Here is a 12,835-nt window from a genome sequence, read left to right on the forward strand (position 1 = left end):
CCTCGGGATAAGCGTACTGCAGCTGATTTCACGAAACGCTAGGATTAATCCTAACTCAAGTTAGGACGAGTAACCCGTCCTAACTAAGGATGGGTTTAACTCGTCATACGTATTTGGATACGGAACTGAACCCGTCCTAAGTCCTAAGATTAATCCTAAGTTAGGAAGAGTTTGGTGAAATCAACAGCTGGTGCTCTATCAACACAGTCATACAGCCCTACATGTATGTTGGTGTTCTCCCTATTTTGTCAATATCTTTGTTCAGGCTTTCCAGTCAGAAGCAGTATAACCTTTAACTGCTGTGTGGCCAGGGATCCTGTTCAAGTTTTCAATACAATTTCTTTTCATTTATCTATCAAAATAGCTTTTTAAAATCTAAGTATAAATTTCCAGGTTAAATCTGCCAAAAACAGGGACCTAGCATCTTTAACTCTTTGGTGCCCAAGGCAGTTGCTAGAGACCACCAAAAAAACATTCAAATCGGACTTTGATAAACGGTCATAACTTAAAAACCACAACACCCATATATACCGCCCTCATTCGATTGTTAAGAGCGACTGTTGAGCTTTCATTTGATGTTATGTTCAAAAGGGGGCGCCATGGAAAGATTTTGAGAAAAAACAAGGATGAGCGCGTTTTGTTTTTTAAAACAAGAAAATTAATCTGTGCACCAAAGGGTTAATAATGAAAACTATTAATATGGGTCTTCCTTGTTATTATGCACTGCAAACATTTTGTCTAAACTTCTCTCAAATTTAATCTTTGCGATACCACCTACGTGGTTCTTCCAAAAAAAGAAAAGGAACCCTCTTTTTGTTTCTATTATCATGACTAACAAAACGTGTCAAAAAAAAAATAAAATAAAATAGACGCAGTGTGATGGTTTGACCTCAATGAGTTTCTTAATGTAGTCCAACGTCATGGCCAAAATATCTAAGAAATATGACCACCTACTTGGTACTTCCAAAAAGAAACAGAACCCTTTTTGTTTTTATTGTCATGACTAACAAACAAATCAAAATTCAACAATAGGAGACTTTCCAACGCTAGGCGGCAGCAGACATACCGGGTAAATTTCCATTGTTTACGTAGTTCTGAACATGCGTATAATTCTGAGAACAATGGATTTACCCGGTAAGTCTGCTGCCCTCTATCGTCCCAGAAAGTCTCCCATTCAAAAATGACGAAATGACGGTAGTGTGATGGTTTTACCTCGGTTAGTTTCTTGATGTAGTCGTACGTGATGCAGTCAGCTTCTTCAAGATCTCGGTCAGGGTCTAGAGCTACTCCTACGAGACACTTCCAAAATGACGAGAGAAGGTCCAGGGCTAGGGGGATGTCTGCTCTTAAAGCCACACCAAGGAGCTGACGGTATGGAGAGACGAAGAGGATGAGGAACCATTCATTATTACAGATTTTCCTTGCCCAATTTGAACCAAACATCCATTAAATTTAATACCTGGCTCATTCAATATGGTTTGAGAAGAATGCTTCGTTGAATCAGCATTCAACAGTCAAAATTTAATTTTCAGCAGTTTAGCGTTTACGGGTCAAATATTAAAGTTAAATTTCATAAAAGTTGGCAGCAACAGAGCGGGTCAACCAAAATTTTGAAATGATTTTTGGGGTTAAACAAAGAATTGACTAGAGTGAGATTCGAACCAACGACCTCCGGATTAACGTGCCGGTGCTCTACCAACTGAGCTATCTAGCCCTATATTGGCGGTGTCCCTATTTAATAAGAATAAAGATCTTCCTACCTGTCCGAAGAATTCTAGGAGTTTCTCCTCGGGGAATGTGATTGGTCCCGGCTTCATTAAGAATCTTCCTTTATTGCGGCCGGATCCAGCGCTCGGACACAACACCAGGAGACCAAGCACTGAGCTCTGAAGCTCCCTGGTGACCTGACCCAGGAAGTGTCTGAAAGAACCGCCTGGGAGGAGTGGAGAGAACAACATGGGATGAATGATGGTAGAGTCAACACAGTCAAAGTTTATCTCATTTCTCTTTAGTGTTGAAGCTATTTTAAAGGCAGTGGACACTATTGGTAATTACTCAAAATAATTATTAGCATAAAACCTTACTTGGTAACGAGTAAAGGGGAGCTGTTGATAGTGTAACACATTGTGAGAAACGGCTCCCTCTGAAGTAACGTAGTTTTCGAGAAAAAAGTAATTTTCCACGAATTTGATTTCGAGACCTCAGATTTAGAACTTGAGGTCTCGAAATCAACCATCTAAACGCACACAACTTCGTGTGACAAGGGTGTTTTTTTCTTTCATTATTATCTTGCAACTTCGGTGACCAGTTGAGCTCAAATTTTCACAGGTTTGTTATTTTGTGCACGTTAAGATACACAAACTATGAAGTCTAGTCTTTGACAATTACCAACAGCGTCCACTGCCTTTAAGTTTAATAGTGGGCTCTAAATCCAATTTAGTCCACCTAAGTGGAGCGGTTCAATAAATTTGTCATGTTTAGATACGGGGCCATCATTACTGAAATGCATTCTGAAGAATCCGGCTGGGCAGCAGAGTGTATTTAGCTCAGAGTGCTGGGCAATATTTGTTGGTTCTGGACAGGCCTGCCCGGCAGCGCCCACTGTGGCTACAACACTGTTTTGTCTTTTATACATTAGGTAGTAGGCATGCATTATCAGTATTATCACTCAAGAGATTTGAGGGTATAGATCGTATTGAATAACCCCTTTGTTGCTATGAAAGTCGCCATCTTGTAGGGCAGGGCGTATGCGCGCCTAAATGCATACATCAATGAAGCCACAGCATTCCCGGTTTTATATCTACGGCACATGTAGGGCAGATATTTGAACGGTGATGTCATATTCAATACGGTCTATTTCAAACTCAATATCAATACTTTGTTTCTCTTCAAGATATTACATATTGATGTATTATGATTATTACATTGAAAAACACAAGACCGTCGGACTTGTCTGGTCATGTGTTTACTGCCCCAGTGCTAAAATCACTTGCTTCAGGCTTGCGTTTCAGTTTCTTCGTCCTTCGGATGGGACCTTAAGCCGCTGGTCCCGTGTGTTGTGTAGCGCATGTAAAAGAACCCAGTGCACTTATCGAAAAGAGAAGGGGTTCGCCCCGGTGTTCCTGGCTGTGGCTGCTGAATGCGCTGTAGCACTTTGTAAACCCTTATAAGATGCTACATAATTGGGTCTCAGAATTCATAACTTCAATAACCTATCTTTCTGTATAAATGTGTATACTAAGCATCTTGAGTACCTTGTTGGTAGACACGTTCGCTATATAAGACTTCGTTGTTGTATTATATTAGTGTAAACAAAGTTCAACTCATATGGTGTACACTCATGACTCAACTTTTTTCGCATTGGGTAGTTTTGTCGTTTCGAAATAAAACAAACCACTTACTTGTTCCATGGACCTCTTCCCCAGTTAGTCTGACATTGAAAGCGTACGTTGGGTCTCCACCGCTTGCAATCTTAACACACAGCTTCGACGATGGAACGGTTGAGAGTTGACGGGCCGCTTGGCAGAACTGGGTGGATATACAATCCTGAGCATCCGCTGGGAAAATGAGGGAGATTCAAGAAATTCAGATCAAGATTCCCCTCAAAAGCTCTCTCTGTAAAGGCACTGGACACTATGTGTAATTACTAAAAATAATGATTGGCATATATTCTTGAGTGATAATGCCATCGTGTGTATATTATGGGTTGTACATGATTGATGACACTTTTTGAGTATATACATTGTTAACAAGTTTGTTCAGGGGCCCATTTCACAAAGCAATAAAATTCATCGCAAGACAAATTTTCAGTATCACCATAGAGATTTGTATTGTGACATCACACTTTACTTAGCAACTACGATTGATTTGAAGTTACGATCAATTTGAGACCTTTGTGAAATCGGCCCCCTGGTATGGTAATGGTGCTTTCAGAACACATAAAATATATCCTACATGTACACCTTGGCACTGAAAGAGTAAAAGACACTGGACACTATTGGTAATTGTCAAAGACCAGTCTTCTCACTTGGTGTATCTCAACATATGCATAAAATAATAAACCTGTGAAAAGTTTAGCTCAATTGGTCGTCGAAGTTGTGAGAAAATAATGAAAGAAAAAAACACCCTTGTCACACGAAGTTGTGTGCTTTCAGATGCTTGATTTCGAGACCTAAAAATCTAAATCTGAGGTCTCAAAATCAAATTTTGGGAAAATTACTTCTCTCTCGAAAACTATGTTACTTCAGAGGGAGCTGTTTCTCACAATGTTGTATACTATCAACCTCTCCCTATTACTTGTTACCAAGTAAGGTTTTATGCTAACAATTGTTTTGAGTAACTACATGTACCATTAGTGTCCACTGCCTTTAAGCACCTCTTGCCTTTAAGCACCTCTTGCTTGAGCTGTGCACATATCAATCCACAGAAACATTGTTATTATTGTTTTCTCTTATTTCATTTTTTAAATAAAAGGGGTCAAAGTGAGTTTCCGTTTAAAAGAAGAAGACAAAAACCAATGTCTGTTTTTTAGGAAAACACCATGAAATTTTAAGTCAATACTCATCCTGTTACAGGCATGATGATTGGTCGCCGAAAAAAAAGTAGGAACATTTGATCGAGTACAAGAGCTGACCTACCTGTACACACGGTCTAGGCATCTTATAGACTTTTCAGGTTATTTGATCACAAATTTTCTGATTTTTCCAAGGGCAAAACAATCAGAAATCAGACTAAAGTAGGAAGAATATCATGGCTATTCATTTTGGTTTTTACCCATATACACCGATGTGTGTTAGCACAGGCATATTTCTCGGGTGGTTTTCGAACCCAAGACCTTTGCAGTTCTAGAGCAGTGTCTTACCAACTTGCCTGGTAGCTAAAGGCAGTTCAAATCCTATATTTTAGCAGCGGGTACTGCAACGATTTTGTTTCTCACAAAGCTCGGGAGAGTATTGAGTATACAGTGCTATTACACACATAGGTGTAAACGGGTAAAAACCAAAGTGAATATTCTTTATTCCTGATTTAATTTTAACATCTATTAAATATCATGCCTGTCATTACCTCCAACAATCTCCAGAGGATCCAGGGTGATCTCCGGTGCCGCCTGGTCTAGATTCCTCTGGGCAGTAGCATCCAAGATGGCGTTGAAGAACTTAATCTTGGTGTCGTAGAACAACAGCGTCCTCGCTCTGGCCAGCAAGGCTGCTGTGCTCAGGGACAGCGTCTGCGAGGGTCGGAGGTCAACCAAAGGCAGGAAGTAGGACTCTAGGTTGTTGCTTAGCGACTGGAGAAGGGCGAAGCGGAGACGGAGGATCTCCAGAGGAACACCTAGGTACAGAGAGAATAAAAAGTGAATCAATTTGGTCCGTAAATTTCAGAATCTCCAGAACTTTATATATAAACAGACTTTATCAAACAAAATTATAATTATACAATAATTTTAAAAGGCTATCAGCAGCTACATGAAACTAGAGCATGCCAATCAAAATTGGACATTTCAGTCTCTTGACGATGACTAGAGCAAGCTAGTCGAAACGATGAGACAAATTAAGAACTCACTCTGCAGTAGTAGAATATAAAGCAAGACATTTCTCTAAAGCAGAAAGTCTACATGGAAAGTAGATACACACAAGGTGTTACTGCAAACCAATTGTATATACATGTAGCAAGACTAATTCTAAAAATTGTTTTTAAGGCGAAATCCGCTCCCGAGAACTGCGTATAAAAAACACCCGAAAATAAATAATTGGACTGGGATCTACCTTGCAAAGAGGCAAATTTAGGGCTGACCAGGTCACCTTCAGTCAGGTACACCTCATGGGGGTTAAGCCTGGCTGGTGTGATGGACATCTTGCGACAAAGACGATCGACGTAACACACGAGGGCAGTATCCATTTCGTGGGTCCAGTGCTTGAAGTAGGACGGGGTGTCGGTGTGGTTGAAACTTGCAAATCTAGACAGGGGAAGCAACCGAAGATAATTACTTTGAAATTACTTATTCAAGATGCCAATAAACATTATGCAGTATATCAGTTTACAGTGAATAGGTATGCAACTGCAGTTTGGCAAACAAAATTAAAATAAAAAATCAATAAAAATAGAGGAACGTGTCACACTGAAAGACTTTGAATTTTTAATGGCACAACTATCAACAAATTCAATTTTTTTTTTACCCAGTCAGTTGCACTTGTGGTTAATTTTATGATATTTTGTTTATAGTAAACTATACTATATCTGGGGCATTTCAATTGTCAAATCTACGAGTGTTAATATCTGACCTGTCAAAATGTAGATCAAAACCACAGGCCATCAGAGCTCTCCACACAGGGGTGGCATCTCCTTGGGCTCGATCTGTCACAAACTGAAGGAACCCGTTGAGGGTTAGCGCCCTCTCTTGACACACCTCCAGCTTGGCTCTGCCATCGTCCAGGTGACGTTTCTCGGGGATGTCACGAGACACCTTCTCCGGTCGTTTGGTCTTCTTGTCTGCTCCGCTCGGTGACCTGGTGAGACAGAGGTCAAACATTATTTTACTTTGAATACTCAACCTTAGTTTTTTGTATTCAAATTTTGTTTTTAATGCAAGTTTGCTCCAAACAAGACTAAACTAAAACCCAATCATGGTATGGTGTAACAAGAAAAATATTAAAGATAAACTTGAGGGAGCTAAAGGTAGGAAGTGATATTCCTCTTAAAACCTTGGGATCAACTGGTTGGCAAGCACATCAGGATGGTCATAGGAATGATCTATTCCCCCCCCCCTTCAATTCAAACATTGAAACCAAACTGAGGTCGAAAGGAAACATTATTTTGGACCCCTTTCTAATGAGAAAATGTTATTATTTACTGTAAATGAACACATGATAATATGGTGGCTTACTTTGCTTTGGACGACACTTCAGCTGTAGTCAGTTTCTCCTTGCTCGTTTTGCTCCCTCTGCGGTAAACACCTCGCATCTGCTCCTTGCTTGGCTTACCTTTAAAGAAAAAATTTCTCAATCCTTAACATTTTGGACTTATTTGGACTGACGATTTAACGCAAAACGAAAATCAAATACTTTGGGGTTTAAGAATGTTGTATGTTGGCACCAATTTGTGCGACAACCTGGAATATTTTTGGAAGATACTTTATTGCTTCAGTTAGAAAATGTGTAATGTAACGAGCCTGAATGTTATGAAATGGAGTTGCATTGTCGTACTTTGTTAGGGTAAAAATCACAATAAAAAACTCTCAAGAGATAAGGGAATTAAAACTAGGGCCTAAGACTCACTGCTTGGTTTCTTTGGTCGACTACTGCTTAATCTGTTCACGCCATACTTCTCCAAAACTAGACACACTTCCTCCTGGGTGGTATGTTTGGAACCCTTCACCCCCCCAAAGAATGGCACAAGGAGGTTCCCAGGTGCCAGACTCAGCATCTGCTCCTTGGACAGGGTCACCTCGACGGTCTCTGTTTCTTTCTCGTCCAGCTCTGAGAGGAGCTTGAACCCCTGCTCTGCCGCCAGGCAACTGTAGAAGATCTGCTCCAAGGATTGCACGGCCAAAGTTTTCAAGATCGTTGGGGATTTCTCGTTGAAGAGTTTGTACTTGAGATACTCTAGGAATTCGCTGTTGTCGGTGAGTTCCGTTTGCAAACTGGAACTGATGACAGAAATGGTGAGGAAATCCTCGGGGGAGACATCCAAGATGGCAGCACTCTCCACTTGCATAGCTTCGGTCACCTCCTTGCTGGTGAGTAGGGCATTTTCTATGCTGTCCATTTTGGCTTTGCAACGTACCTCCAGGACAGCACACCCCTTAACGCACCTCTTGGCTTCCTCTGGCTGATCAGTGTCTGCTTTATGTGCTGTTTGTTCAGAGGTGATTTCACTTTCAGGAGGGGGTGTAAGACGACCTTCATGTTGTTCAGGACTTGGCTGCGGTTGGCTGGCCAGGCTTGGAGTTGGGTCCATATTAGGGTCAGTTGAAGGAGAAGGTCCTGGGGTCTCAACAGAGGCTCCATGGAGTGAACCAGGCAAGTTAACTGGTGTTTTTGTGGTCACATCAGACTCCTCACGGCCATCTAGAGGTCTAATCTCTTGTACAGGAATCCATAGTTCCTGTTTGTAGAGTCCACCGTGAGACCTGCATGCTCTCTCAATGGCTCTACGAACGGCTGGTTCCTCCAGAGTCATAGGAATACCTGTGATCACCAGCAGGCGTGTGTGAGTGGACGGAGCAGAGTTAGTCTGGTGTGCATCTAGAATGGCATCACGGATGACTGTCGACCCCTTTGAATCGCCATCTATGAGGTACCGCAGGATAAGAGAGACAGTCAAGGTTCTGTGGAACCACAGCATCTCTTCTGGCTTGGAGCTCCCTGATGCTGACGTCTCCCCGCTATCGCTCTCACTCGGGCGAGGGCTGCGCTTGACTGAAGCACCTGTTCTCCTGATTTTAACCTTTTTCCGCTTGGCGGCTGCCTGGGGGCTGAGTTGCACTGAGAGGGTAGAGTGTGGCGACGATACGAGTTGACCTCCTGATCCTGGAGGGGAGGTCACCTCGGCAAGAGCGAGACACAGCTCCATCAAGGACTGGAAGTACTTTGATTGGCGGCCTGGCGTGATAGAAGTGAGAGTCCCTGACATGGATTCATGCTCAAAGAGCTTCCTCAGTTCTACTCTGAGTTGCCGCAGCTGAGTGATAACAGCAAATGGGAGAGCTGTCGAAGCAGCTGCAACAACACTATCGCCAGAAAACTCTCTCTTGTAGAGCATTCTCAGCAGTTGTGCCAGCATGTGGAACAGGTACTCCTTGATCAGGGACGGCACTTTTGCCATCATGAGGTAATGTACCAGGAGCTCTACCGCCCTGGCGGTGACCCGAGGTGGTATCTGAACAGGCTTCTCCTTCAGAATCTCCTGCCGCTCAGGCGGGATCTCCTTGACCCTGTCGATAACAATCTCCTCCATGCCTTCGATCTTCTGGCTTCCGATCTGGTGTTCACATCCCATCAGGGTCTCGATGAAAGCCATGGCGAGAGGGAACTCCGAAGGCAGCCCGTGCAGAGACACCATGCAACCGGGCACCGGCGACACACCAAATCTGACGTGGACGCGATTGCACGGAAGTACCACCGTTGGGAAGGGGTCGATGTTGTGGCTTGGAGGGGCAGAGAGGCCTGCAGAGCTGTTGATGGCAGCATCTGCGGGGTAGCTGACAACCTCAAGCAGGGCAGTCTGTCCGGTTTTCTTGACTCGATGGCCAATGCCGTAGCAGAAAACCCTTGCCCATGGTGCCTGGTACAGTGAGGCCCTGTTTAGTGTAAAAACAAACAAATCAAAACAACAAACATTATATATTAATTGTATAACTAGGCACTGGTTTGGTATTTGTCAAAGCCCAGTATTCTCATTTGGTGAACCCCAACATATGCTTAAAATAACAAGCCTGTGAAAATTTGGGTGCAAATGGTCATCGAAGTTGCAAGAAAATGATGAAAGAAAAAACACACTTGTTGTACAAATTTGTGTGCTTTCAGATAGAAATAAAAGGCTTCACCTGAAGCCTTTTAATATTTTAGTAAGAAAATACCTCTTTCTCAAAAACTATGTTACTTTAGAGGGAGTCGTTTCTCACAATGAGTTATACTATCAATAGCTCTCCAATTCTTATTACCAAGTGAGTTTTTATGCTAATATATATTTTGAGTAATTACCAAACAAGTACAGTGCCTTTAAGTTACAACTACCTTACGCAGCCGCCTGGGAATTGCCAAAACTGTTTTACTAAACTAATAATGATTCTTACTCTTTCCTGGCAGTCTTTGGATCTTGCTGGCAGCTGACGATGACTGCAGAAGCACCAGGGAACAGGAGATCCGTGTTCAACTTGGACTCCATGACTGTGGTAACCTCACAAGGGAAATGATGCGGTGCACTCTGAAAACAACAACAAAACAAAAAGCCATTTAAAGGAACGTTACAGAATTGGTAAGAAACAAAAATCATGAAGATCACAGATTTACATAAAACCTACAGGGTCTAATGATGATGATAGTTGAAAACATCCCTTGAAATGTTTCTGTCTAATATAACATACTTGATGAGAAATAAATAATCTAACTTCGCGTTTGGAGTTTATCGCTCAGGGAGCGTTTTATTAATTTATTATTTTGGCATCGATGCAATGCAAAATTTGTAATCTGCTTTTCACTATTCTCTCATGACCCAGATGGACGATCGATATCAAACTTCTACAGGTTTGTCAGTTTATGTACATGTATATGGTGGTTTACATTAAGTGCTTACACTACCAGCAAATGTTTTGTTAGCAAAAACCAATTCTGTAATGTTCCTTTAAGCCCTGATAAACCCAAAGTTCTACTTACAATAGTAGAAGAAAAAAAAACACCCAACAAACTAGATCCAATTAATCAGTAAACCTCTTACTACCTTTAAAATGCTTAAGATGACGGTTAGAAGAAAGGAATTGGAAATAACCTCCTGCTTGGTGAAACTCGTCACGCATTATAGATCTAGTGTGTTAACACAGTCTGCCATAATAAATTGATTCTAATGATTGCAGGCTAGTACTATGAGCACTTATTTTGTTTGACACAGCATGCAAAAGTCTCTTCCGTTTTAAACCTATCAACTGGGGGCTTGCTTTTTCCGAAACAACAAATGAGGTAAATTCTCTCTAATGTAAACACAAACGTTTGTGCTATTTTATATTTGAATATTTTATATGTTGTTGTACAATAGGATTGTAAATTTCATGTATTTTTATATACTTGACGAGTAAACCATTCAATTCAATTCAATTCAATTCAATTCAATTCAAACTCCACTACCTGAAGAACTCCACACAGCTGATTGGTCAGCTCCAACAGCCTGCCCTCGCCCATGTGCGCAGCAGTTGCCATGGCGATAAACAGCTCCCTCCTCAAGGTTTGCGTGTCTTGGTAGAAGATATCGGCCAGACAGCGAGTGTTGCTTGCTAGACACTGGTGCAGCCACTGAGCAGTGAGCAATGAGGAAGCCTAGGGGAAATAAAAGAAATGTTTATATGAACCCTCCTACTATGTGACTGTGACAGGTATAAAGCAACTTTAGTTTCCAAACTGAAACAAAATAGGGAGAGCATGAAGAAATAAAAACACCTACCTGTAAGGCGCCATCGGGTTGAGGAGATTCTAAAAGCTGATTGGACAAAAGCTGCAGATGAGAGATATCCTGCTCAGGATTGGCCGAAGCTTGACCCGAGGTCAAAGAGCACGGGATGACCTCAATGACCTCTGGACTCTGGCAGTGACCTAGGAATTCCATCAGGGCTGTACGGCAGGACATGCGCGCCGACGTGGCCTCCGCATGAAGCAGCTCTCTGTTGGCAAATAAAAAATTACTTATAGTCTATAATTGAACATAGGGTGCAATTTGAAAGTATTAGTACATGTAGTGTGAGGGGCCATCTTCAGACAACACCAACTCGGGAGCCTCTGATGGTCGTTCAGTTTGAACAATGACGCAAGAAATAGCTTCCACAGATATAACCAGCCGGAGAAAATACCATAGAGGCACAAATATTACACGATTTTCCCACAGTTTTTAACATACAAAATAAAAATAATCAAAAATATTATTCTTTGTTTCTGATGAAATTATTGCAATCCATTCAACAAGAGGGTAGCTATAAGCCATTTTGAGGTATGGATGGACACTAACAGGTTTGGATTGGACGTAAAGCCGTTGGTCCCATGTGTTGTGTATCGCATGTAAAAGAACCCTGTGCACTTAACAAAAAGAGAAGGGTTCGCCCCGGTGTTCCTGTCCGTGGCTGCTAAATGCGTCGTAGCAACTTGTAATCCCTTATAAGGTGCTTCATAATTGGGTCTCGTAATTCATAACTTTCAAAACCTCTCTTTCTGTATAATAAATATATATATTAAGCGCCTTGAGTACCTTGTTGGTAGATACATGTACGTGCGCAGTATAAGACTTTGACAATATTATATATATATATTATTATTTGGGTAAATTTTTCTGTAGACACTCAAACCAAACAGTGCAATACTATAGCGTCCTCCATACCTCAAAATGGCACATTGACACAGAACGTCAAACCTTTTAAAATGCTTTACCTGTGAATATTGATGTTTGTTATATCCAACGCCCCGAGCCCCGTCAGCGCACCCCGCCGGTACCCTGCGTGTGGTCTCTCCAGCATATCCAATGGGTACCAGTAGCGTACCAGGACCCCTTCACTGCGTAGGTAGGTTTCAACTTGCACTAATTCCTGTCTCTGTTAAAGGGCACAGTTTAAAAAGCAATTTCAATAAATTATGCAAATTTTGTGTATACATGTACTGACAAAATTCACTTGACGTCATCATCACAATTATCTAGTTCTGTCTCCATGTTTTATAAACTGTAGTGTGCATCTCAGGTGTGCGGCATTCACACACATGCTTAACATAAATTTTACATGCAATTTGGCTCCTGAAATAGCGACTGTGTGGTAGACAGTAGCGGGTGTGATGTTGGTGCAAGGGGTAAATAAAAAGTTTTGGACTCTAGAATAAAGATGTCTTGGATGGGAATCCCTCCTGGGTAACCTGTGGCATTTTTTGGACATGGAAAGCACTGAGGTATCCAGTGTTTATCACACACAGGTGTAAGAGGAAAACCAGAGGAAAATTCAGCAGTCAGCAGTCAGCAGAATGTTATCCACCTTATACAAAAACATCAACATCCCATAAATTTTGAATGTACTGAAAAACTTCAGACCGCACATTAAGGACTTTATTCATTGTACTGGCCAAAAGCCATTGCTATTGCTCTCTGTAACAGT

At 41.7% G+C, this 12,835-nt stretch overlaps 1 protein-coding gene across 1 annotated transcript in view; it reads right to left on the reverse strand.

Moving 5' to 3' along the window:
- Positions 1-12,835, reverse strand: part of LOC117290432 (probable E3 ubiquitin-protein ligase HECTD4) — a 71,942-nt gene that overhangs the window by 8,549 nt on the left and 50,558 nt on the right. The window contains 12 exon segments of the mRNA XM_033771843.1: positions 1,213-1,365; positions 1,761-1,933; positions 3,402-3,557; positions 5,065-5,331; positions 5,766-5,956; positions 6,282-6,506; positions 6,884-6,980; positions 7,275-9,298; positions 9,794-9,924; positions 10,839-11,027; positions 11,152-11,368; positions 12,126-12,286. Of these exon segments, the coding sequence (XP_033627734.1) occupies positions 1,213-1,365; positions 1,761-1,933; positions 3,402-3,557; positions 5,065-5,331; positions 5,766-5,956; positions 6,282-6,506; positions 6,884-6,980; positions 7,275-9,298; positions 9,794-9,924; positions 10,839-11,027; positions 11,152-11,368; positions 12,126-12,286 (3,984 nt within the window).

Source organism: Asterias rubens, chromosome 5 (assembly GCF_902459465.1).
Source record: "Asterias rubens chromosome 5, eAstRub1.3, whole genome shotgun sequence".
Classification (NCBI taxonomy): Eukaryota; Metazoa; Echinodermata; class Asteroidea; order Forcipulatida; family Asteriidae; genus Asterias; species Asterias rubens.